This window comes from Macrobrachium nipponense, chromosome 17 (genome assembly GCF_015104395.2).
Source record: "Macrobrachium nipponense isolate FS-2020 chromosome 17, ASM1510439v2, whole genome shotgun sequence".
In the NCBI taxonomy this organism is placed as follows: Eukaryota; Metazoa; Arthropoda; class Malacostraca; order Decapoda; family Palaemonidae; genus Macrobrachium; species Macrobrachium nipponense.
The window spans coordinates 30481020-30506468 of record NC_087210.1 but is presented as its reverse complement, the minus strand read 5'-3'; the positions used below and the strand labels follow the sequence as shown (position 1 = coordinate 30506468).

The window sequence follows — 25449 nt, the reverse complement described above, 5'->3', positions numbered from 1 at the left end:
CGGCCAACTGCTAAAGAGGATCAGTGAATTGCATGCTTTGGAACTCGTCGGGTTGGGGATTTAGAAAAGACTCGGCTGTCATTTTCGTTTCCATGGATCTTTTTACCTAGGCAAAGAAATGAGAACCCGCTAGAAACCTTGGACTCCTAAGAAGTTTCGACAAAGTCAAGGGACGCTCTTCTTCTTTTGGTTAGGAAGAGAGAGAGTTGGACGGTCCCTGTTGCCCAGTCAGGACCTTAAAGACAAATTTTGATTTAATTTTATAAAAGAACAAGACCTAACAGCTTCAAGGGATGTCGACAAGTCTTTGGTGTTCGGTAAGGAAACCCCAAGAAGATCTATGGTCAACAAAGAACGCAGACTGGATAATTCGTCTTTGTCAGAAATGTAATTAAAACCAGAGGAAGCATCATGAAGGAATTGCCAAAGAGGAACTCGTTTAAAGCTGGCTGAGATGTGAAAGCCTCACGGATGAAGTCCGAGGGCTGGTGGCAAACTTCCCTTTCTTGTTTTACGATGAAGAATAGTCCAGGAGGAAGAAACATTTTAGCAAGCAGCAACTGTATTGGAGGTGCAATTTCATGTATTTTGCATCCCACTATTTAAAGGATGGTTGAGAATACCATAACAGAAAAGTAAAGTTGTTTCGCTCTTGGACCTTATGTGATCGGGGAGGCGGATACTAATGGCTTGGGAAATGGAGCAAGTAAGCGCTGAATCCTTAAATTTGTTTGTAATTTTTAATTTATTTTTAATAATTAGTTTTAATATTGTTGGTTGGAGTTGTGCGGGGTTTGCTTGAAAGGAATGTTCGGGGATGATGACTCCTATTTTCAATCTTAGTACTAAACCCCAATGAGGATCAGGTTGATCGGGATTAGTGTCGTGCTCGTATCGATCAATGCCAATAGGCAAGGTGTTTATTTTGTCATCGTTAAGTAGGATAGGACCCCATTGACAAAGATCCTAAGGTTATGGAAGCGTAAGTGGGTAAGACCTGCCCTAAAGTAAAACCACCTCAAGAACTCGTTAGCATGAGGTCCACTACCGCCTCGCTGAGAGGCTCTTGTAAGGCGTGATTAACGGTGGGGGCTCCTAGGCAGTAGCCGATGAAAGTCTTTCGCGAACAACCCAGGTTAGGGAATCAAGGTTTTTAATTTTATTACCATACAACATAGTGTTGGTTTCCTGTCTATTATTTTTTTTTCCAGTAAGGATTAGGGCTGTCTACATTATCCCTCCTCGCCAGAAAAAAAGGTGGGCCAACTCCAATCGGTTTCAAGCTAAGTTTATATCGTGACGGAGGTAAAGTTGAATGCATAACAAAAAATGTTATTGTCATGATACAATAAAGTTTTATGCATACTTACCTGGCAGATATATACGGTGTATGGCCCACCCGACCTCCCCTCAGGAGACAGGTGGAAGAGAAAATCTGTCTTAGAAAACGGGAATGATTCCTATTCCCGCCACCACGGCGGCGGGGCGGTAGATCACCATGACCTACCTGTAGAGTGTGCCGCGAAATTCGAATTTCTATCGGGGACGACGGACGGGGTCTATAGTCTATAAGTATATATCTGACCAAGGTGTATGCAATATACTTTATTGTATCATGACAATAACATATTATTGGTGAATTAATTTACCACAAATGGAGTAACTCCCTTTCAGTAGATCGTCACTGCTTTTCACTCCACTAGACAAGATTAGAGCCTTTTCCCACATTTGATTCAAGAGCGATTCACTGAAGAGTTACGAGGAAGTCAACACAAAGACCCCCTGGCATGGCAATCTTTTATTTTTTAAATGTCTGAGGAACACAGGTCCAGCACAAGGACAGTATCTCCTTTGGCTCAACAGCCCTTTTGTGGGAACAGAGGATGCTTCCAATTCCGACCTTGCAGGAATCTTATCGCTGGGAGGACTAGTAAAAAGACTTACAGTTAGACCTTACCCTAGAAAGTGAGGAATCGATCCTTTGTTTTGTATAGCGGTACAACTAAGCCGCTGCAAGTATGGTACTACCGACGGAGTGGTCATTAAACATACAGGTTATGCACCGTCCTGTGGAAACGATGTGGAAAATAGTCGGTAGATCTGTTTGCAACATCGTGGGAATCATTGTCTCCCTCTTTATTGTTCACCAGTTCCGAACCCTCAGGCTTGGGCAACGGATGCCGTGCTCCAGGTTACTGGTTGAATCTAGACGTGTGCGCTTTCCCCCATTCAGCATGGTGAGGGAAGTATTGAAAAAATTCATTTTCATGTATGACACTTACCTGGCAGGTATATATATAGCTATATTCTCTGTTCGCACTGGCAGAATTTTCAAAACTCGCGGCAACCGCTAGATCACTGGTAGTTCAGGTGATCGCCACCCCACGCACCCGTGGCGCTGGTGCTCGGAAATCATTCCCATTTTCGTCAGATTTTTTTTTTTTTTCTGCCACTGAACGGCAACATCGTTGTTGGTTCCTGCTAGAATTCGAAACTCGTTAGCTGACTTTCGCTGTACTTGGATGGTTATTGGGTATCGTATTGGAAAGTTGGATTGGCAATCGCGATTTGGAAGTTATTATAATGTCTGATTCATGGTATAAGTGTTTTTTCGAGTGTGTATGAAAGAAGGGTGCAAGGTGAGACTGCCGAAAGCTTCGGTAGCCCTACACACAGTATGTAAGAAGTGTAGAGAGGTTTTGTGTACTTGGGATAATAGATGTAATGAGTGTGAAAGTTTAAATAAGAAGGAGTGGAAGACTTTCACCAAATATGTTGAGAGACTTGAAAAGGATAGAGTAAGAAGATCGGTGTCTCGGAGTGAGAGGTCAGGTTCTTCTAGTAAGGCCTTGAATACTTCTGTTATTCTCCCCCTTCTTCCCAGTAGAAGTTGTTAATCCTTCTCCTCAGGTCTCTCCTGCGCCCGCTGCTGTTTCTGAGGATACTAATATTGTGAAAGTGTTTGCCGCCCTTGCGTCAATGGGCGATCAGATTCAGCGTCTTACAGACAAACTGGGTACGATGAAAGGGTTGGGGTCAGTGTAGTGGGAGGGGGCGGCTGATCGTCTCACTCGTGCTCCTAGACCTAGGCCTCTGCCAAGCTCCCAGACCCAAGGGAGAAGGCATGTCGACAGTCGAAGGGAGGCGAGAGGGGTTCCCTTACGATCAGTCGTCCCTTCAGGCAGTCCTGTTTGCGTCCAGGCTGCAGCAGTGCACCATAGAAAAGGCGACACTGGGAAGTGTTTTTCCTCTACAGATAGTGCTGCGTCAGGCAGGTATGGACGTTATGCGGAAGTTATTTCGCGGCCTCTGAAGAGGACGCATAGACCCTACGTCTTCTCAAGATGAGCGTTACCCTCAAGAACGGTGGAGTAGTCCCGAGATTTTTCTTCTAGTGATGAGGAAGAGATGATTCCGATTAAAAGGAGGAGATCCTTTAAGTCAAGACAAGACGCAAGACCTCAGGGGTACGACGGTTCTCTGGATAGAAGCCCTCCTTCTGAATTCGGAGCAGTCTCTCCGATATCTTCTCCTTATCGTAGAACTCAAGATCGAGTTTCTCGTTTTGATGATCCGTCTCGTCGTCGTTCTCCGCTTGCTCAGACTTCCCGCCAGGAAGCAGAGACTAGGAACTTCCTTGAAGAGATGCAAGGAAGGTTAGCCGATTTAGTTAAATCGTGGGGAACATCGGAACATCCTCCTACGAGGCGTAAGGACGCATCTCTCCCAGTCCCAAGTCGTCTAAGAGGACGCATGATGGTTTGCCTCCTTCTCGTCATGCTTCGGAGTCTTGGGTAGTACGCAACTTAGACGCAGGACGCAAGTTACGACGAACAGGAAGCAGGACGCAAGTTTCGGAGCAGGAGGCAAGGACAGGACGGCAAGCTTCCGGAACAGGACGCAGGACGCAAACTCAGAGCTCAGAAGGACGCAAGACGCAGGCGGCAGGAGCCGGTTTCTTCCCGCGAGGTTGGAGAAGATTTTCTGCAGCAAGACCTGGGTTTACAGGATGTGTCTTCGGCAGAAGAGGAAATAGAAGACTTAGAATCTGAGGAAGAAAAAGAAGGTGAAGCACCTTCTTCAGACTATAAGAAATTGACGAATTGCCTTCTTTCACTTTTTGAAGGGGATTTTCAGCCTGCAGCTCCGACATCACCCCTTTCTCAATTCTCCAAGAATAAAACCCCGAAGAAGTCCTCGTTTTTGAAGATGAAGTTTTCGATTACGGCTAAGAAGGCTCTTCAAAGAATTGATACGTGGTTGAAGAAAAGAGGGAAGCGGGCAAGACTGTGTTCTCTTTCTCTGGCCAAATTGCATCGAAGTCCGGAATTTGGTATGCGACGGGGGGGGGGGGGGAAAATCTCGGCCTGGGAGTTCCCTGCCTCCTCCCAGGGGGATTTTTCCAACATTGTTGACAGTTCCCGCAGACATGCCTTGAATTCGGCCAAAGTGTGGTGGTCTCCATCAGAATTAGATCATCTCTTGAAAGGGATTTTCCGGACCTTCGAGGTTTTTAATTTTCTGGATTGGTCCTTGGGGCTCTGGGACGAACAGTGGAAGATAATGAATCAACGGCTTCTCAACTCCCAAGCAGTATTATGTCCTGCATGGACAAAGCCTTAAGGGATGGAGCGAATGAATTAGCATCTCTTTTCACCGCGGAGTTTTGAAAGAAAAGGTCACTCCTATGCTCTTTTGCTGCTAAGGGCGTTTCTAACGCCCAGAAATCCGAATTGGTTTACTCCCCACTTTCGGATCAATTGTTTCCTGCGGATATTATCAAGGATATTTCGCTTTCCCTAACTCAGAAGGCGACGCAGGATCTGTTAACTTCCTCGGTAAGGAAATTTTTACCCAACAAGGTGGTTAAGAAGACCCCTAAGGAATCAAGGCAAACTAGTCAGCCCTTTCGAGGCAAGTCCTTTTCTCGTCCTGCCTTCAGAGCAAGAAGAGCTCCGTCCAAGAGGGGTTCGAAACCCAGTACTAAGCAATGAACAACAAGTCCTTCAGACATCAGTAGGTGCCAGACTCCAGAAGTTTTGGGAGATTTGGCAAGAAAAGGGAGCAGATCCTTGGGTCGTCAAGGTAGCCAAAGAAGGTTACAAGATCCCTTTTCTGAAGAGACCACCTCTTGCGACATCGCCAAGAGAACTTGGAGCTCACTACAGCGATCCAGGGAAACAAGAAGCACTACAAGAACAAGTTCTTTCTATGCTCAAGAAAGGAGCAATAGAAACCTGTCTGGATCACTTATCTCCGGGATTTTACAAACCGGCTGTTTTTAGTAGCGAAATCCTCGGGGGGATGGAGACCAGTACTGGACGTAAGTCACCTCAATTTATTTGTGGAGAAAACAAAATTTACGATGGAGACGAACCGATTCAGTACTGGCAGCGGGTACGTCCAGGGGACTGGATGGTCACCCTGGACCTTCAAGACGCATATTTTCATATCCCAATTCATGCAGGATCCAGGAAGTACCTGAGATTTGTGATCCAGAACAGGGTCTTTCAGTTCAAAGCCCTCTGCTTTGGACTGTGCACAGCCCCACAAGTTTTACAAGAGTGATGGTGAGCGTGGCGAAGTGGCTACATATTCTAGGAATAAGAGTGTCTCTATACCTGGACGATTGGCTCATAAGAGCCCAATCAAGGAAGCAATGTCTGGAGGACTTAGAAATGACGTTAACATTAACGAAAGAGTTAGGGTTGATGGTGAACTTAGAAAAGTCAAAAATATGACCCCCCCAGTCAGGAGCTAGTTTATTTGGGGATTCTGATCTCCTCAGTGACTTTTCGGGCTTTTCCGTCTCCCAACAGACAAGAGCAGTGCATCCGGAAAGTACAATCCTTTCTAGAGAAAGAACAATGTTCAGCACGAGAGTGGATGAGCTTACTGGGGACACACTCGTCCCTGAACGGTTCATTTCTCTAGAAAGGCTTCACATGAGACCCCTACAAATATTTTTGAACCAAGTCTGGCCAAGAAAATCACAACCAGATTCCTTCCTGTTTCGAATTCCTCGCAAGATCAAAGAGGAATTGCGGTGGTGGCTAACTCCGGGGAAGTTAGCGAAGGGAGCGTCTCTCCAGCAAAAGAACCCAGACCATGTATTGTTCTCAGACGCGTCGGACGCAGGCTGGGGAGCGACTCTCGGACATCAAGAAGTTTCAGGTCGTTGGAGCACAAGGAGGAGCGGCTTGGCATATAAACAGGAAGGAACTGATGGCGATTTTTCTTGGCTTTGAAAGAGTTCAACACGGTGATTCGCAACAAGGTGGTACAAGTCAACGCGGACAATACCACAGCTCTGGCGTACATCCGCAAACAAGGAGGGACACATTCAATCTCTCTTTGCAAGTTGGCGGAGGAGATCCTTCTTTGGGCAGAGAAGGAAAATGTAACCCTTCTCACCAGATTCATTCAAGGGGAGAAGAATGTGAGCGGACCTGTTGAGCAGGGAAGGTCAACTTCTATCAACAGAATGGACTCTTCATTTAGAAGTATGCCAGAGTCTGTGGAAATTATGGGGTCGCCCAGTGGTGGACTTGTTTGCGACAGCAATGACAAAGAGATTGACGACTTATTGCTCTCCAGTCCCCAGACCGTCAAGCAGTCGCACGTAGACGCCTTTCTTCTAGATTGGACGGGGTTTCTAGACGTCTACGCCTTTCCCCCATTCAAGATATTAGGAAAGGTTTTGAAGAAATTCAGGGAGAGTCAAGGGACAAGAATTGACTCTCATAGCTCCATACTGGCCGGCCCGAGATTGGTTCACAGAGGTACTGGAATGGACAATAGATGTACCAAGGACACTTCCAGCAAGAGTAGATCTACTCAAACAGCCTCACTTCAACAGGTACCACAAGAACACCCTCGCTCTGGGTCTTGACTGCTTCAGACTATCGAAAGACTTGTCAGAGCGAGGGGGTTTTCTAGAGAGGCGGCCAGAGCGGTGGCCGGAGCTAGAAGAGCCTCTACTGTTAAGGTGTACCAGGCGAAGTGGGAAATCTTTCGCAAGTGGTGCAAGAGTCGGAAGATTTCTTCATCCAGTACCTCTGTGACCCAAATTGCCGACTTCCTTTATACTTAAAGAAGGAAATAAAATTGTCAAACTCAGACGATTAAAGGGTATCGGAGTATGTTGGCTTCAGTATTTAGACATAGAGGTCGAGATATTACAAATAATCTAGATCTGAGAGACCTCATAAGGTCCTTTGCAACAAGGAAGGAACCCCAATACAGAGCGCCTTCCTGGAATCTCGATGTGGTCCTGAAATTTTTAGGAACTAGTAAATTCGAACCGATGGATCAAGCTTCGTTGAGAGATATCTCAAAAAGACCATCTTTTTGGTGGCCTTGGCCACAGCTAAAAAGGGTGAGTGAGCTGCAAGCAATTAGCAAACATATTGGTTGGAAACATGACAAAGCGGTTTGCTCATTTCAGGAGGGGTTCTTGGCCAAGAACGAGAATCCAGCTCATCCATGGCCAAGGTCGTTTGAAATTATGGGTCTTTCAGATCTAGTAGGACAAGGAAGAGAGAGTTCTTTGTGTCCAGTAAGGGCATTGCGCTATTATTTGGAGAAAACCAGTAAGATTAGATTAACTTCAGAATCACTGTGGTGCTCTGTGAAGGATCCTAGCAGAGCAATGACCAAAAATGCTATTGCATTTTTCCTTAGGGAACTAATTAAAGAATCTCATTGATGAAGCCAAGAAGAAAATTACGGCATCCTTAAGGTTAAGGCGCACGAAGTGAGAGCAGTAGCTACTTCGTTGCTTTTAAAAGAATATGGCCCTCAAAGATATCATTGAAACGACGTTTTGGAGGACTAATTCAGTGTTTGCAAGTCATTACTTAGAAACGTCAAAACAACGTTTGACAATTGTCAAACGTTGGGTCCATATGTATCCTCAGGAGCAGTATTGGGCAAAGGATTTTCCACCCCATAAACTTACTAACATGCTAGGTATTTTAATGAAGTGGTGTTGTTTTTACGGTTGTCTGAGAGGGTGATTTCCTCTTCAGTCTGTGAAGTGTAGTGTGTTAGGTTAGTTTTGTGTGTGGTTCAGGTGGTCTAACTTATCCTAGCATGAATGCCCGTGGTAAGAGAGGGCTAGGGTTTCCTGTCAACAAATTGGTCCCGTCCAGTTGTCAGACCCTTGTATTTAGCTTCATCAACTAATAGGTCACGTCCTAGTTGGAAGCTACTAAGGTTTAGCAGGCTAAGAGGCAGGAATGCTGAAGTCAGCTACCTTAGCAGGTAAGGAATCTAAGAGTATTTTAAATTTTAAATTTTAAAACTCTTACAATGTTGCTGTTTTTGACCCACCTCCAAATGTGTCAATCAGCTATATATATACCTGCCAGGTAAGTGTCATACAGAAAATGATGTTATTATGATATAACAAAGTTTCAGTATACTTACCTGGCAGGTATATATAATTAAAATTCCCCCTCACCTCCCCTCAGGAGACAGGGTTCAGAGAAAAATCTGACGAAAATGGGAATGATTCCGAGCACCAGCGCCCACGGGAGCGGGGTGGCGATCACCTGCACTACCATGATCTAGCGATTGCCGCGAGTTTTGAAAATTCTGCCAGTGCGAACAGAGAATATAGCTATATATATACCTGCCAGGTAAGTATACATGAAACTTTGTTATATCATAATAACATCATTTTTAACATCATCATCTCAGAGATGTTGGTAACTCCCTTTTTGCCTCAAAGAGGGATTTCCACGCTTAATCAATCTGCTTGTGGATTACCCCAGGCTGTTACCTAAGAGAACAAGGCTTCTCAAACAGCCACACTTCCTTCGATTCCATCAAGGATTATCCACATACGCTCTGACAGGCTTCAGATTGTCAGGAAGCTTGTCAGAGTGAAAGGGTTTTCAAGAAGAACTACAGAAGCAATTGCGTAGCCTTTAATGGTTGGTCTTCTTTGCAGATCTCTTATATAAAAGAATGTCTGTAATTTCCATTACATATACATAGTGGTTTCAGAAGAAAATATATCTTCTTCTGAAACCACTACGTATATGTAATGGAAATTGCAGACATTCTTTTATATTAGAGATCCGCAAAGAAGACCAACCATTAAAGGCTGCAGGTCAATGCTGTCATTAGTTTTTAGACATAGAGGGCTAGACTTGCCACCTAACCAAGATATTTGATCAAGTTTTTGGACACACAGAAAATGAAAGAGATATCTTCAGTATATTGGAATTTAGACATTGTACTGAAATGGCTTTCAGGTCCTTTTGAACCACTGAATTCCTCTTCCCTTAGAGATTCAACAAGGAGGACTATATGTAATGAAACTAGGCCTAGCTTTTAGGCTTTATCGAACACAAAACTTCAAACAATACATCTGTAATAAAAGAAAATTTTGTAAGAACGAAAGAAGTACTGTCATTCTCAACTACAGACATATACAGAAAATAATGTAATTATCCCACCACTACATTTATTATTACTATTCAAATGTTAATATTTGTCCAAGTGAACTACTGTAGTACCTTATTAAAGGGTATCACACAGACACTGGTAATTATGCCCACAATGCTTACAGCTTGTCTTCTACTGGCAATGTTGCCATATCCACAGAACAGAACTGCAATACAATATTGCCAACCTACCAAATAACAATCACAACATTCAGCCTCTTGTCAAAACTACTCAAACCGTAGGGGGGGTCGACGGATACATTCAGATCTGCTAAGTATTGGAGATTCCTCCCTTGGAGCTAAATTTGGAAGTGGTAGAGTATCTTGCCAAACAAGTTCCTCGCCCTCTATTGGAGCATTGTCTAATGACTTCTTTGGAGACTGCAGAATATTTGCCACAACTTCTACTGGAGCCTTCTGAAATTCCTCATTATCAGGGGTCTCCACAGGAGCTAAATGCCGCGTAGATACTGTAGTCGTGTCACTGCTGTGGTAATGAATGTTGGCATAAGTAGGGTTTGCCTGAAGGAGTTCTACATCTCCACTAGAGGATCTGTTTTGTTTGCTCGCACATGACGTTCCAAGAGGACAAGCCCTGGCTTACATAACCATGTGGGTTACAGATGTCCCAGTGGAGGATCTTCAATTGTAACCCATGAGTCTCTCATGGGGCATTGCATTAGTAGCAGTACACAATGAGCATATAGAGTGGACCACATGAGGTAAAACTGCCTGCCAGTATCGAACATCTGGGCCTCTTTGACGTCAACACCATTTTAATAGCTTTCCATATGGAACCATTGAATTTCTCAGCTTGACCTTTTCCCTGTTGGTTGTAACTAGTTGTCCTGCTGCAAGATATGCCCTTAGCCATCAAGAATTGTTGAAGTTCTCTACTCGTGAATGATGAGCATCTATTCGAATGAATATTAATTGGCAAGCCAAAATTTAAAACACAAAGAGACAGACAACTTATAACTGTCAAAAGCCATCATATCAGTACAAGGGAATGCAAAAGAAATCGTGAGTAATTAAGTAATGGTCCTTTAAATCAATATTCAATCGTTCAAATGGCTGAATAGCCTTCATGAGGTGTATCTTCTCAGGCCGGTGAAGTTTGGCTTACGCCAGGCACAAACTCGACATGAACGGACTGCTTGTCGCACTACTTCTTATGAGTAGGGTATGTTCTTGGACTTCACAAAATGATATAATCTGGTGACTCCCAAGTGGCACAACGCTTCATGGAGGGCTACTAATGTCTGCTGGCTATGGATACTGCACCACAGAAGGACCTAGAGAAGATGTCAGGAGAAATGTTTTCTGGGCCTGGTCGCTATAAGATCTCAAAATCATAGCAGGATAATTCCATCCTCCAGCACATTATATTGTCATTTTTTAATCTAACTTTTAATGCTTCTTATTAAACATGAAGCTCACAGATCTCTGGTCTGTCTGAATTGTAAAACGCCTACCTGATAAATAATGTTTCCAATGACGAACCGCTTCAACTGCCACATAGCTGCACTTCTCAGGACCCTGTAATGTTCTTGAAAAGAAAGCCACCAGACGTCAGCTTGAGAGAAAACTGCCGCAGTGACCCCCTCAGATGCATCAGTTTCTACATCAAATGGTTGATCTTCATCAATAACTTGAAACTACAGATTTCTCTATATTTAGTTTGAGAGCATGATAAGCACTTTTTAGGGTGAATAGTAGGCAAAAAGACCCAGAGCTTGATGAAGTGACTTCTTTTCTTGGGTACAGGCAGCTCACGCAAGGCCTAAGTCGTTCAGGGTCTGGACGTATATCTCCTCCTCCCACTTCATAACCAAGAATTTTCAGCTTATCTGTTGCAAAAATGCAATTTTTCCTCATTTTGATTTATGTTTTTCCGCCCAACAGCTTCAAGAAATTTCTCAAGGTTAATATCACGTTCTTCCTGTGACTTATTGCAAATCGTCACATTGTCCAAATAAGTGTAGGTTCCTTTGAGTTGCTCTTCCTGTATAGAATTATCAATGATTCTCTGGAAAAAGGCCAAAAGAGACTCTGGTAAATTGATATAGGCCACCGTTCTGCTTCAAATGCTGTACATTGGACCCCCCGTATTCGCGTTCTACAGATCGCGGACACACACATTCGTGATGGATTTCTCTCGGGAACGTTTCCTGCATTATTCGCGGAAAATTCGCGCATTCGCGGTATTTTTCTATGATAAATATCCACAAATTCCTGGCTTTTTTATGAATTTCATCATAAAATGCACTTTTTGTGATAAAACTATTAAAAAAACCATGTATGAACATTTTTAGTGGGTTTTTCTTGAGTTTTAACTAACAAAATAGGCTGTTTTTAGCATTTTTATAGGGGTTCCAAACATTCGCGGATTCTAACTATTCACGGGGGGGTCTGGTACGCATCCCCGCGAATACGGGGGGACCACTGTATATGGTTTATCAGCACTCCTTTTTGGAACTTGATGATAAACACTCCCTAAGTCTATAGTACTGAATATTTAATACTGAACAATTTTATTTACTGTATCATCAATGTAGGGTAAGGGGTACCCATCAAGCAGTGTGCATTTGTTAATAGTTTCGGAGTAGTTAATGGCTAACCGTGGTTTCTTGTAGTCATCCTTTACAACTACTACTTGTACATGCCATGGTGAATTGCTTGGTTCTATGATATCTTCTCTCAATAGCCTCAGGGTTTCCTTCCTTATAAACATCGATCCTCTTTAGAATATACTGGCGTGACTTGGCTGAGATAGGATGACAGTCAGCTGTAAGGTTAGCAAAGAAGTTTCGGTGGGTCTACTTCTAAGATGCAAAGTCCACAAGTGACCAGGGGAGGTAGTTCACCACCATACTTTAGGGTAACACTTCCATGTAATTGCTGGAAATCTTGTCCAAGAATCACATCTGCCCATAACTGGGGAAGAATAGCTAAACATAGTGTGATAATCCCTGCCGCTAACCCTGAGATCCACTTGGCAAAACCCTGCAGTCTCGGTTGAAAGGGAAGTCGATGTCATAGATACTGATCTGTTGTTATGAATGACTAGAGAGAGATGCTGAAATACATCTGGATGGATAAAACTCTCAGAGCTGCCACTATCGATAAGGCTATCTGTTTCAGCTCCCTTAATAAAAACTTTTACTACTGCTTGTGAGAGAGTGCTTGGAGTAGCTGCACTAGTACAGGCTAAGGTGGTATAATCAGTAGAAGCACTAGTTGCTAAGTTAGCGTGACATACCTTGGCAAAGTGTCCTCTCTTATGACACTTGTGACAAGGTGCCTCTCGTGCTGGAAATTTCAGGCGGGGATGCTTTGAAAAACCACCAAAGAAACATTTAGCAGTAATAGTGGCTGTCACAGGAGCCAGCTTCTCAAAAACTTCTGGATTAGCTGGTCTTTGTTCAGGTGTCACCACCCTTACCACCTGACAAGGTGGGTTGGTACAATGAATTTCAGAATCTTTCTGGGCTGACTCTAATGCCCTAGTCTGGTCAGACATGGTTGCTAAATCTAAAGTTATACTCTCCAATAAATGCTACCTTATTAATGGTGACTGTAGGCCACTGATAAATACATCCCTGATACTCATCACAATACTGAATAGCTGTCACCACCTGAAAATTACATTCTTTGCTAAGTAGTCTTAAAGCCTGAAGATATTCATCTATGGATTCTCCAACTTGCTGACGATGGGTAGCCAAAAAATGTTGTGCGAATTTTTCATTGGTAGGTTAAACATATTGTGATTTTAGAATCTTAATAGCATCCTCATATGTATGTAGTACATTCAGAAGTATTCTCATAAATTTTAGGTGACAAAAAGTTAGTGAGAAGACTTAGCCTGTTCAAACTATCCTCAGGAAGGGCAGCTAAGAAGTTTCCAAAGTCTTGAACCAGTGTTTAAATTCTTGAGCTACCGATGATGAACTAGGGTCAGTGTCTAGCCTTTCTGGTTTCAGCAATCTTTCCATCTTGTTATATTTTGTGTTCAATAAATTGTGATGAAACTAAGCCTAGCTTTTAGGCTTTATTGAACACAACACTTCAAACAATACATCTGTAACAAAAGAAAAGCTTTGTTAGAACGAAAGAAGTACAGTACATTCTCATCTGAAGACATATACACAGAAGTATGCAAATATCCTGCACACCACTTCTCATTTATTATTATTCAAATGTTGTTATTTATCCAAGTGAACTAGTACCTTATTGAAGGGTAGCACACATAATGATGGTCATTGTGCCCACAATGTTTACATCCTGTCTTCTACTGGCAATGTTGCCATATCCACAGAACAGAACTGCAATACAATATTGCCATCCTACCAAATAACAATCACAACATAATATTTCTAGTATCTTTTGCTACGACCAAAAGAATAAGTGAAGTCCAAGCACTTGATAAAAAGATAGGATTCTCTCAAGGAAACTCAGTTTGCCCCGTTACATTAGGTCTTTTGGCGAAGAATGAACGTCTCTCAAAGCCTTGGCCTCATTAGTTTCTAATTAAGAGCTTATCAGGGATTCTAGGCCCAACAGACCAAGACAGAACTCTGTTCAGTTAAAGCTCTTAAATGTTATGTAGAAGAACGAAAGGTATCAGAGGCACTTCTCAGAACTTGTTGTGCTCAGTGAGAAATCCCTTACGTGCTTTCTCTCTCTCTCTCTCTCTCTCTCTTGGCAATCCTGCAGTCTACATCCTGGAAATGTAGATTTGCGTTTGTTATGTATTATTGTCAGGATGTTGAGACAATTTATGATGAATGCTGTAAATTAGGTCCATTAAATGTGGCTAGCATGGCACTGGGTAATGAAGAATAGGAGTTAACCTCCTATTTGACTATCTCATCGCCTTGAAAAAGGTTGTTGAGTTTCTCTTGGGAAGCCTGGAGGTACTGTGTACCAGAGTACTCTCCAGTCAATGGTCTTTTATGGAGGGGTGTTGTTTTGGTGTAGTTTTTAGTGGTGGTGTAAGTGTTAATACTGGTCTTTAATTGAACTGCACCCAGAGCGAGGGCATTTATTTTGTTCAAATTATCAGCTTTGACAACAAGCGGAATCATCCCATGCTTGCAAAGTGCCCACTAAAGTTGAGACAGGACAGGATTATGCCTCATCACTACAGGCAGAGAGGAGCAACAACCAGAGGCAGTAATTAGGTACCTGGTGCAGCTCCCTCAACAAGTAAGGTTAACAAGCACCTATCAGTGCTAGCTAATTTACTGTTTCATGTAAAGCTCTTTCTAGAATATTAGTATTGGAATAGTATATGTCCATGTATCTTACTGTCTGTCAGTGTGAGATTCAGCTATGTAATTACTTGTTGGGTTACTTATATAAAAATGACATTTATATGATAAGATAAATTTTTATATATACTTACCAAGTAATTATATAATGGAAGCCCACCCACCTCCCTGCTATGGACATAGAGCACAAACAAATTGTTCTGTTGAGCTACGTTGTACCTATTCTTCTCTGAAAGAGGGTGTGGTGATCTACATACAGCCAAAACAAAAGAGCGCCACTGTGATTTCCAAAATTGTTCATATTTTTAGCTGCTGTAGTGTTAGAAACTCAGCTATGTAATTACTTGGTAGGTATAGGATACAAAAATTTATTTTATTATATGTAATGTCATTTTTGTGCTCATCAGTTTCCTCAAATCTTTTGTTATCAGTTTTATATGTACTGTTATCTGGTTAGTATGTTTATGGAAATTTGGAGTTTATACAACAGAACTTTGGTACTAAAAGTTTGTAGGCATGGAATTGGATTTCTTGATTGGCTTCATTTTGTGTAGCGACTGCATTTGGAAAAAAATATTACGTATATGTAAAATAATTTTGAGTAATAATGCACTTTCATTTTAACTGTTAAAATCAGCTCTGTACATTCTGGGTTGTGATATTGTGTATAGTTTTGTTGATAGTACTTATGTCAGTAATAAGCTATAAAATGAACGATTTTTATATTGAAAAACAATAGTACAAACTTAACTGTGGAAATATTTTGGTAGATGGGCATGGCAAGTGCTGCAGCTGTTGGTGTCCAGCCTATGCCACAGCAGCAACAGCAAGGATTTCACCAGTATCAACAACCTCAACAACTTTATCCACAGCAGCACTACCAGCAACAACAGTGGATTGAAGCTCAGAAGAAAGTAGCAGAGGAACAAAAAAAGTTTTATGATCAAATGATGAAACAGAGACAGTTTGATGAGCAGAAGATGAGGCTAAAAGCTTTCAGCAACTCCAGAAAGGTATGATGTCCTAAGCATTTTTTAGATTGACCTGTAGAGGGAAGTGTCATTAACAGTTGTGCTTTTTGTCTTGAGAATTGCATAGTGTAAAATGTTTAATTTTTAGCAGCACCATTAGATAAAAACACTGATTGTTACAGTGCTCTTGGCTTTCAGAGTGTAAGGAATATTTTGATAACAAAACTGTCAGTTCCATCACCCTAGTACCACAGCCAGCAGTTCCTTGTATTCACTCCAAAAGGAGAACACCTTTTATCTGTTCAGGCATTCCACTGGATAACACTTCTTCATGCATGCATGTGTTAAGCAAAGAGCAATTTGCTGTTGTAGCTCATAAACTTTTTCATTCCGTAGGAATCCAGTGTGAGCTGGATAGGTCGTTGAACTTGTTAACCAGGTTGTTAGAAGCGTAGACATGCTGTATGTATTTTTCACTGAGAAATATTCATAGATTACTGCATTTTCACATAATTTTCGTGACTTAATGCACTTATTGTGATAAAATTATTAAAAATTTGGGTATAACCATTTTTAGAGGTATTTTGGAGTTTTAGCTATCAAAGTAGGCAGTTCTAAGGATTTTTAGAGGGTTTTAAGTATTCCCGGATTTTAGCTATTCCCGTGGGGGTCTGGTAATCCAGCCCCTGCATATACGGGGGTGTCTGGTACCCATTCCCTGCATATATGGGGGGTCTACTGTACAGTAGTATACCCCTAATAGTATTTTATAGTAATCAAACTACATAAATGGATTTTGTTTTAAAGAAGTTCCCCAGTTATTTGTAATATCCTCCTCAACCTGGGACCACCTTGAAGTGGTGGGGGGGCTCTTGAACCCCAGGAATTTGTTCCAGGGTTCGAGTCCAAGAGTCCTATTTATCATAATAATAATTATTTGGTTTCATACAATCAACTTACCTGTCAGATATATACATAGCTAAGACTCCGTCGTCCTCGACAGAAATTCAAATTTCGCGCCACTCGCTACAGGTAGGTCAGGTGATCTACCGGCCTGCCCTGGGTGGCAGGACTAGGAACCATTCCCGTTTTCTACTCATATATTTTCTGTCGCCGGTGGTATCAACATCGTTGCTGCCTCCTCTTGACTGGAATTCGCTTTTCTAAGCAATTGATCATCTTTTTGTGGACTTTTGGTGACGTACCTGGATCGTTGTTTTGGCATTCGCTACTGTGGACTGGATTTGGACTTGCTTTTGGAATTTTTCTTCAGAATGTCTGATTCAAGTGTTTGTGTGAGAATGTGTGTGAATGTAGGCTGCAAGGTGAGGATACCGAAAGCTTCGGTTGATCCTCACACTGTATGTCGCAAATGTAGGGGTTTTGATTGTTCTATTTCTAATTTCTACCTGTCATGAGTGTGAAAGGTTGAATGTTGAGGAATGGAAGACTCTAACTTCTTACTTGAAGAAGTTAGAAAGGGATAGAGTCAGAAGGGCTGCATCTAAGATGGCGGGTAGTTGTACAAGGCCTATTGAGCCTTTAGATTCTAACTCTTCTCTTAATTATGATTCTGTATCAGGACCCTCACTAGCCGTACATTCAGATTCAGCTTCTGAAATTGCTGAACTGAAGGCTACGCTTCACAGGATGAAATCCGAAATGGCTGCCATAAAAGGTAAGGAAGGTGAAAGTGACTTTAGTGAAGTGAGTGTCCCCAGTGTTGTGGAGGGGGCGTCTGACCGTCTCTGCGACGCTCCCAGGCCTAGACCTCTTCCAAGCTCCCAAGCCCAGAGGAGAAGGAAAGTCGAAAGCCGTACGGAGGTTGTGGAGAATTCCCCCGGTCAGGCGTCCCTTCAGCAGGTGCTGTGTATAGACAGCCTGCTCAGGACCGCTATCGAAAAAGCGTCCTCAGAGAGTGCTTCTCTTCGTCCGCTTCTCCCTCTCCTAAACGAGGGTGGAAGGATTCAGACTTGTCCAGGCCCCTGAAAAGGTACTGGAGAGATCCTGGCTTGGATTCAAGCCCAGAACGCTTTTCGGAAGAAGAACCTCCTTCTATCAAGAAGGCGAAGAGGGTTTCGCCGTCCCATGATAGGGCCAACACTCCTTCGAGGTCTTCCTCTCCCGTTCAAGAAGACGCAGGAGAAGCGTCCAAAAGGATCATTTTGGCGGTACAGGAACAGCTTTCCGCCCTAGTAGGAGTCCTTTCGAAGGATCCTCCTCGTAAGAAAGACGTCAGACTGCCGGTCAAGAAGACTCGTCTTCCTTCTCCCACCAGGAGTGAGGCTCCTGTGAGACGTGAGTCTTTTGAGGTCTCAGATAGAGACTCGTGGGAAGACCTGGATCCGCCAGACAAGCGCGTAGCAACAGCCAAGCGCGAGGCGTCCTACAGACGAGAAGCGTCCTCTAAGAGAGAGTCGGACAAGCGAGAAACGCTTTACAGACGAGAGGATTCTCCCAGATGGGATACGTCTGCCAGATCAGTAGCTTCAGCCGAGCGCGGAGTAACAGACAGGCGGGAGCTTTCATCCAAGCGTGAGGCTCAAGAAGAACATCGGTCACGCAAGGAGGGGACTTCAGGAAGACGCGAGTCTTCAACAAGGCACGAGGTGTCAGTCAGGCGCGAGACTTTTCAGAGGCGCGAGGCACCAATCAGGCGCGAGGCGCCAGCCAAGCGCGAAGAGTCAGTCGGGCGCGAGACGCCAGCCAAGCGCGAGGATCTTGCCAGGCGCGAGGCGCCAGCCAAGCGCGAGGAGTCAGCCAGGCGCGACGCCAGCCACCAACGCGAGGCGCCAGCCAGGCGCGAGGCGCCAGCCAGGCGCGAGGCTCCAGCCAAGTACGAAGAGCCAGTCAAGCATAGGAGCTCTTTACACTCTCTTAGCCCCTCTCCTATTAGGAGTTTGTCCCCAGTAGAGAGAATTGTTGGACAAGAAGACCCGGAACGAGAAGTGGTCTCGCCTACTGATCCGATTATGGAAGAGGAATCAGAGGACGAGTCTCACAGTAAGGAAGGACTGTCGAACTACAAAGTCTTGACAGCTCTCCTTCTCCAGGAATACGGAGACGCATTGATACCTGCCGCTCCTCCTTCGCCTCGTTCTCTGTTTTCATGCTCGAAGACTCCGAAATCGTCGGCTTTCGTGAAGATGAGACCGACGATTTCTATGAAGAGAGCGCTGCAATCGCTGGATAACTGGATGCTTACTAAGAAGGAGCTAGTAAGGACAGTTTTTTGCATGCCTCCCCCTAGACTGACCGGCAAGAGAGGGATTTGGTACCAGACTGGGGAGAATATGGGTCTCACTCCTCCCTGCTTCAGCTGAGCGATTTTTCCAGTCTGGTAGACGCATCCAGGAGACATAGCCCTTCCACACAGCTAAGATTACTTGGGGCCTTTCTGAGTTGGATCATCTCCTCAAGGGACTTTTTCACATTCTAGAAGTCTTTAACTTCCTAGATTGGTCCCGTCCGGGGTGATGTCCAAGAAGGCTCATGCCCCTGAAGGGCGGCTGGAAACCGGGGAGGGTACATAGCATTCTGTCATGTATTGACAAGGCGGTGCAAGACGGCTCAGGGGAAGTTTCTTCCTTGTTTGGAGCAGGTCTCTTGAAGAAGAGATCTGTGTTTAGCGCTTTCTTGACGAAAGCAGTATCACACTCTCAAAGAGCAGCGTTGTTATTCGCCCCTAGGTCTGATTTTCTGTTCCCGTCACAGTTGGTGAAGGATATTTCACGATCGCTGACGGAAAAAGCGACTCAAGATCTTCTCCTGCAATCGTCCAGGAAGAAGAGACCAGTAATGATGGGAGAAAAGAAAAGGGACGGCTACTCCTGTTCGGCCCTTTCGAGGCGGCCCTCCAACTAGAGTTACCGCTAAAAGGAAAACGACCGAGAAGAGAGGTCGAGCCTCGTTCCGCCCCTTTAAAAGGGGAAAGTGAAGTGACGCTCCTCCAAACACCAGTAGGTGCCAGGCTCCGGGGATTTGCGGAAGCCTGGACTCGCATCGACGCAGATCCTTGGTCGATGTCGGTTCTTCAGAAGGGATATCTCATTCCTTTCCTGGACAATCCTCCCCTGACGTCAACTCCAAGGGAATTGTCCGCCAATTACAAGGACCCTGTGTTGAAAGATACTCTTCAACAAATGGTGGATCAGAGTGGGACAAGAGAGCTATAGAACTTGTGCTGGATCAAAGCTCCCCGGTGGGGTTTTACAATCGTCTTTTCTTGGTTGCGAAAGCCTCGGGGGGATGGAGACCAGTTCTGGACGTCAGCGCTCTGAACAAGTTTGTTCAAAAACAGAAGTTCTCCATGGAAACCTCTGCTTCAGTCCTGGCGGCTCTTCGCCAAGGGGATTGGATGGTGTCTCTGGATCTCCAGGACGCATATTTTCACGTCCCCACCCGATCCATAACCTTCGTCGAAGAAGTACCTCCGTTTCATGACGGGGGGAAGGATCTTCCAATTCAGAGCCTTGTGCTTCGGCCTGTCGACGGCGCCTCAGGTTTTCACGAACCTTTGAAAAAATGTGGCGAGATGGCTTCATCTGAAAGGAATCAGTATATCTCTTTATCTAGACGACTGGCTTATCAGAGCAAAGTCAGAGGAACAGTGTTTGGAGGACCTGAATGTGACACTAAACCTGATAAAGACTTTAGGATTACTCGTGAACCTCGAGAAGTCCCAACTGATCCCCAGCCAGAACTTGGTCTATCTGGGGATTCGGATGGATTCTCGGGGTTTTCGAGTATTTCCTTCTCAAGAGAGACTAGCGAGAGGCTTAGAAAAAGTCTCTCTCTTCCTAAGGAAGGAACGGACTCGGCGAGGGAATGGTTGAGCCTGTTAGGGACCCTTTCCTCGTCGACAGTTCTTTCACCTAGGAAGACTTCATCTCCGTCCTCTTCAGTTCTTCCTCAGAAGTTCGTGGAACATGAAGACAGGACTACTCTCGGACTTTTTTCCCATTCCAGATCTGATAAAACGTCATCTAGAATGGTGGTTACTCCCACTGAGGGAAAACAAAGGTACTTCCCTGGAAATACAGAGCCCAAACCTTGTATTGTTTTCCGACGCGTCGGAAAAAAGGTTGGGGAGCAACGTTGGGAGGAAAGAGACGAAGTGTCAGGCACTTGGAATGCTGCTTCAAGTGTCCTGGCACATAAACTGCAAAGAACTGCTTAGCTGTACACCTAGCTCTAAAGAGCTTCGAACCGTTAGTTTGCAACAAAATAGTTCAAGTAAATGCGGACAATACAACCGCTCTGGCATACATTCGGAAGCAAGGAGGTACTCACTCGTATGCCCTTTACGAACTCACGAGAGAACTGCTGTTGTGGACATCCCAGAGGAACATCTCTCTCTTGACGAGGTTCGTTCAGGGAGTAAAGAACGTACGAGCGGACAGGCTGAGCAGGAGGAACCAGGTCCTTCATACCGAGTGGACCCTCCACTCAGAAGTTTGCCTCAAGCTCTGGTCCCTTTGGGGAACTCCTCATGTCGACCTCTTTGCCACGTTCTCTCGAGGAGACTGGAAGTCTTCTGTTCAGTAGTAGAAGATCCCAGAGCTCTAGCAGTAGGACGCCTTCCTACTAGATTGGTCTCAGGATAGACGTTTACGCATTTCCCCATTCAAGCATTCTGGGGGGCAAGTACTCAGGAAGTTTGTGACTTCAAAGGGGACAAGAATGACCCTGATAGCCCCCTTTTGGCCAGCTCAAGAATGGTTTCCAGAGGTACTGGAGTGGATAGTAGACTTCCCCAGATCCCTTCCACAAAGGAGGGATCTTCTCAGACAACCACACTTCGAGAGGTTTCATCAAAACCTCCCCGCTCTCGCTCTGACTGCCTTTCGACTATCGAAAGACTTGTCAGAGCGAGAGGCTTTTCTAGTAAAGCAGCAAGCTCGATCGCTAGAGCCCGGAGAACTTCCACTATCCGGGTTTATCAATCCAAGTGGGAAGTTTTTAGAAGGTGGTGTAAGTCAAAGAGTTGTCCCCTCCCCTCCAGTACCTCTGTAGCAGAAATAGCTGACTTTCTGTTATTTCTGAGGGAAGAGTTGCACCTCTCCGTAGCCACGATAAAGGGCTATAGGAGTATGCTATCGGCCGTCTTTAGGAATAGAGGCCTAGATTTGGGAAACAATAAGGATCTGCATGATCTGATTAGGTCATTTGAGACCAAGAAGTCTAGAATGACTTCTCCCCCTAACTGGAATCTAGACGTAGTACTGAAGTTCTTGACTTCAGAGAGATTTGAACCCCTACATTTGGCCTCGTTTCGTGACATAACAAGAAAATGTTTATTCCTTTTGTCACTGGCGACGGCAAAAAGGGTTAGCGAACTGCACGCCCTTAGTGACAAAGTCGGGTTCAAGGTAGATTCAGCCATCTGTTCCTTCAAGGAATTATTCTTAGCGAAGAATGAAAATCCTTCGAACCCCTGGCCGAGAAACTTCGAAATAAAAGGATTATCGGGTCTCGTCGGCAGGGAACCGGAGAGGTCTCTTTGCCCGGTAAGGGCTTTAAAGTTTTACTTAAAGAAGAAGGAACAGTTGGGAGGCTCTAGACAAGGCCTGTGGTGCTCAGTGAAGGATCCATCAAGACCTATGTCTAAGAATGCATTAGCCTTTTTTGTCAGGAACGTAATTATGGACGCTCATAAGGCTTGCACGGACGATTCTTTAAAACTTCTGAGAGTTAGAGCTCATGAAGTGAGAGCAGTGGCTACGTCTCTCTCTTTTCAGAGAAATATGTCGCTGAAGAATATCTTGGAAGCGACATATTGGAGATGTAATTCTGTGTTTGCGGCTCACTATTTGAAGGACGTGCGTGTGACCTATGAAAAATGTTTTTCATTAGGTCCTTTTGTGTCTGCGGGCACAATCCTGGGTACAGGAGCTTACAACAATCCTTAACTTTTTTTTTTTTATTTACTACTTAAGTCTAATAGATATGTTCTAGACTTTCTGCTGAACAAGTGCAGTTGCCGCACAAGCGGCCAGTCACTTCAGTTTAGTAAGGAACTCTTGTGATATCTGATATTAGATAAAATTTTTTTTGAAAAATTATTGTGTGCTTGTGCATTGTGGTTGAGTTACGGTTGTTGCGAAGAGTTGGGGATAACTCTGAGCAATTTTTAATACTAACATGGTGGTTAGGATCAGGTGGTCGGGATTGGTTGTATGCTCCTTAATAAGGTGTGTTGTCATGTAAGCGGATCAGCACCCATTGACAAAGTCCTTTCAGGCTCTGCCGAGTAAGTGGATAAGACCCCTTCGGCAGACCCACAAGAATTCTTGGCCATAGATCACATATCTCGCTAAAGTTTCTTGAGGTGATGCAGACTACGGGGAAAACACCCACGAAGTCTACCACCTATCAGGTAGGAACCAAGGTTTTTATTTTATACCTACAACAGATGTTGTTTACCTGTCTATTCTAGTAGTAGCTGTCTCTTACCCTCCACCGAAGGGTGCCAATCAGCTATGTATATATCTGACAGGTAAGTTGATTGTATGAAAATGATATTGTTATAATACAATAAAGTTTCATACATACTTACCTGGCAGATATATACGATTAGGGCCCACCCAGCCTCCCCGCAAGGAGACAGGTGGAAGAGAAAATATATGAGTAGAAAACGGGAATGGTTCCTAGTCCTGCCACCCAGGGCAGGCCGGTAGATCACCTGACCTACCTGTAGCGAGTGGCGCGAAATTTGAATTTCTGTCGAGGACGACGGAGTCTTAGCTATGTATATATCTGCCAGGTAAGTATGTATGAAACTTTATTGTATTATAACAATATCATATTAATGTTTGTGGAATTTTCCACTTTTGCAAAAATTTATTGGACCTGATAAATAAGGAAAGATATCATAGCTGGGACAGGGTTTATATCCGAAGCTAAATAGTGGAAACTGTGGTAGGACCATCAACTACCCGATAGTGTTTGGACCTGAGGGATATCAATTTGATATCTCAAAGGGCAGAACTATTCTTCAGGGCTGGACCATGGATTCCAGTGTGGGTCTGGTTGTGGAGATAGGATTCTTGGTATTCTATCCTGTTTGCCCATAACATGATTAGGGTGGGGATGATTGTATGCCTGTAATACTCTCAGTCCTACCAAAGCAGGTTTAGCTTACACTTGGGCCACACTAATCATGTTGTGCCATCCGCTGTGGGGTAGGGTAGGGACGTGGACATTTGGGAGTCAGTTCTCACCTGTGCCATTGGTGCCATTGGTGAAAGATTAAACTCCATGAAAGGCTGATGATATTTTTTTAAGGTTTTTAGGTTTTTTTTCTCTCTCTAATCTTTATGTAAAATATAAATAAAAATTTGAGTACCCCTGGGCCCTCTGATGGTACAGTCGCGTCACAGTTGGCGGGCGACTGCTGGGACCCCCTCCTCTAACCACCCTTGCATAGTTGTGGATGACGCTAGCGCGTCAAATAACCACCATCCTGCCTCAAGTGAAGTATCAGATCACCCGTCGGGGAGCAATAAAATTAAAATTTAAAAAAGTAAAAAACCTCTTGGTATATTCCAATGTTGTAACCCCCCAACACTAGCATCACACACAAAGCAAGCCCCAAAAAGGAAAAGAAACTTCCGACTGGACCCTACACTGGTGCATTTTGACCACCTTTTTGGATCAGAGAACTGGTCAAGATTCCTGATCCTTAAAGCAGAACATAAAATTCCAATTGCTATAGTTGAAAACAAATTACTGAACCTGTGTCCATCCCAAGAAATGGACTGCAGATATACTAAACCTAATGAGTAGTTACTAGAAATAACCACTTAAAAACAGTCCACTGCCTTTTTTAACATAAGAGAAATTAATGGCATAAAAGTAACAATTATAAGCCATGAAATGGTAAATTATGTACAAGGTACAGTCATCTTACCTAACATTGAGGGTGAAGATCTACCTCCAAGACACTTGCTACTTGACTCCCTTAAACTAAGGTATAATAGTATCCATGACCTAGAAGTTTATTCAATTCAGAGCTGAAAGGGTAAGAATAAAGAAATTGAAATTGAAAAGGTAAAATTTACTGGCCAAAGTCTTCCACTTACGATTAAAATTCTTGGGTAAAGTAGAGAATTACACCCAAACCACTTCAGTACACACAATGCTCAAAATTTGGCCACACATAGAAAAGATGTAATAATAAGACAATACTATGTGCAGTTTTCTTATCTGAAGAGCATACTACCAATTGTAACTGTAGCCCTCCTAAGTGTGCCAAGTGTGGGTTAGCTCATCATGCTAGATCTAAAAAGTGCTCCTTTTACCAATACAATACGGAGCTTAAACTGTTAATGACAAGAACAGGAATGACAGCTAAAGAAGCTAGACTGGAGTTAAAGGGAAGTGGGGTTCTTGATTCATCCAAAATCCCATTTATACAACTGCTGTTAAAAACCTAAAACTTAACCGACATAATATCAAGCAGCAGAATAATGAAGATATCGTACATATCCAACATGCTTATAGTACTAACATCCAAAATAAGTACAGCATTCTCTCCACTGCTGCTGCTATTAACATTGAAGATTCTGATAGCTTTGCTATTGGGAACTCCAATGGAAGAAAAAATCAAATAACTCTAACTCCCAAAATGACAGAAAGAAAAGTATCCTGGAAAGAACTCCTCCTAAAGGAAAAAAATCAAACGTTGAGAAGTGCAGTCAATTCAAAGAAACCCTACCTGCATCAAGTGAGGAATTCAAAAAAGAAATT

General features: G+C 43.7%; 1 protein-coding gene across 8 annotated transcripts in view; it reads left to right on the top strand.

The window, feature by feature from the left end:
* LOC135196157 (synergin gamma-like) overlaps nucleotides 1-25449 on the top strand; it is a 272072-nt gene that overhangs the window by 68514 nt on the left and 178109 nt on the right. For all 8 annotated transcript variants that reach the window (XM_064222725.1, XM_064222724.1, XM_064222728.1 and 5 more), the window contains exon 3: nucleotides 15499-15741. In XM_064222725.1, coding sequence (XP_064078795.1) covers nucleotides 15499-15741 — 243 coding nt within the window. The remainder of the gene's footprint in view (nucleotides 1-15498; nucleotides 15742-25449) is intronic.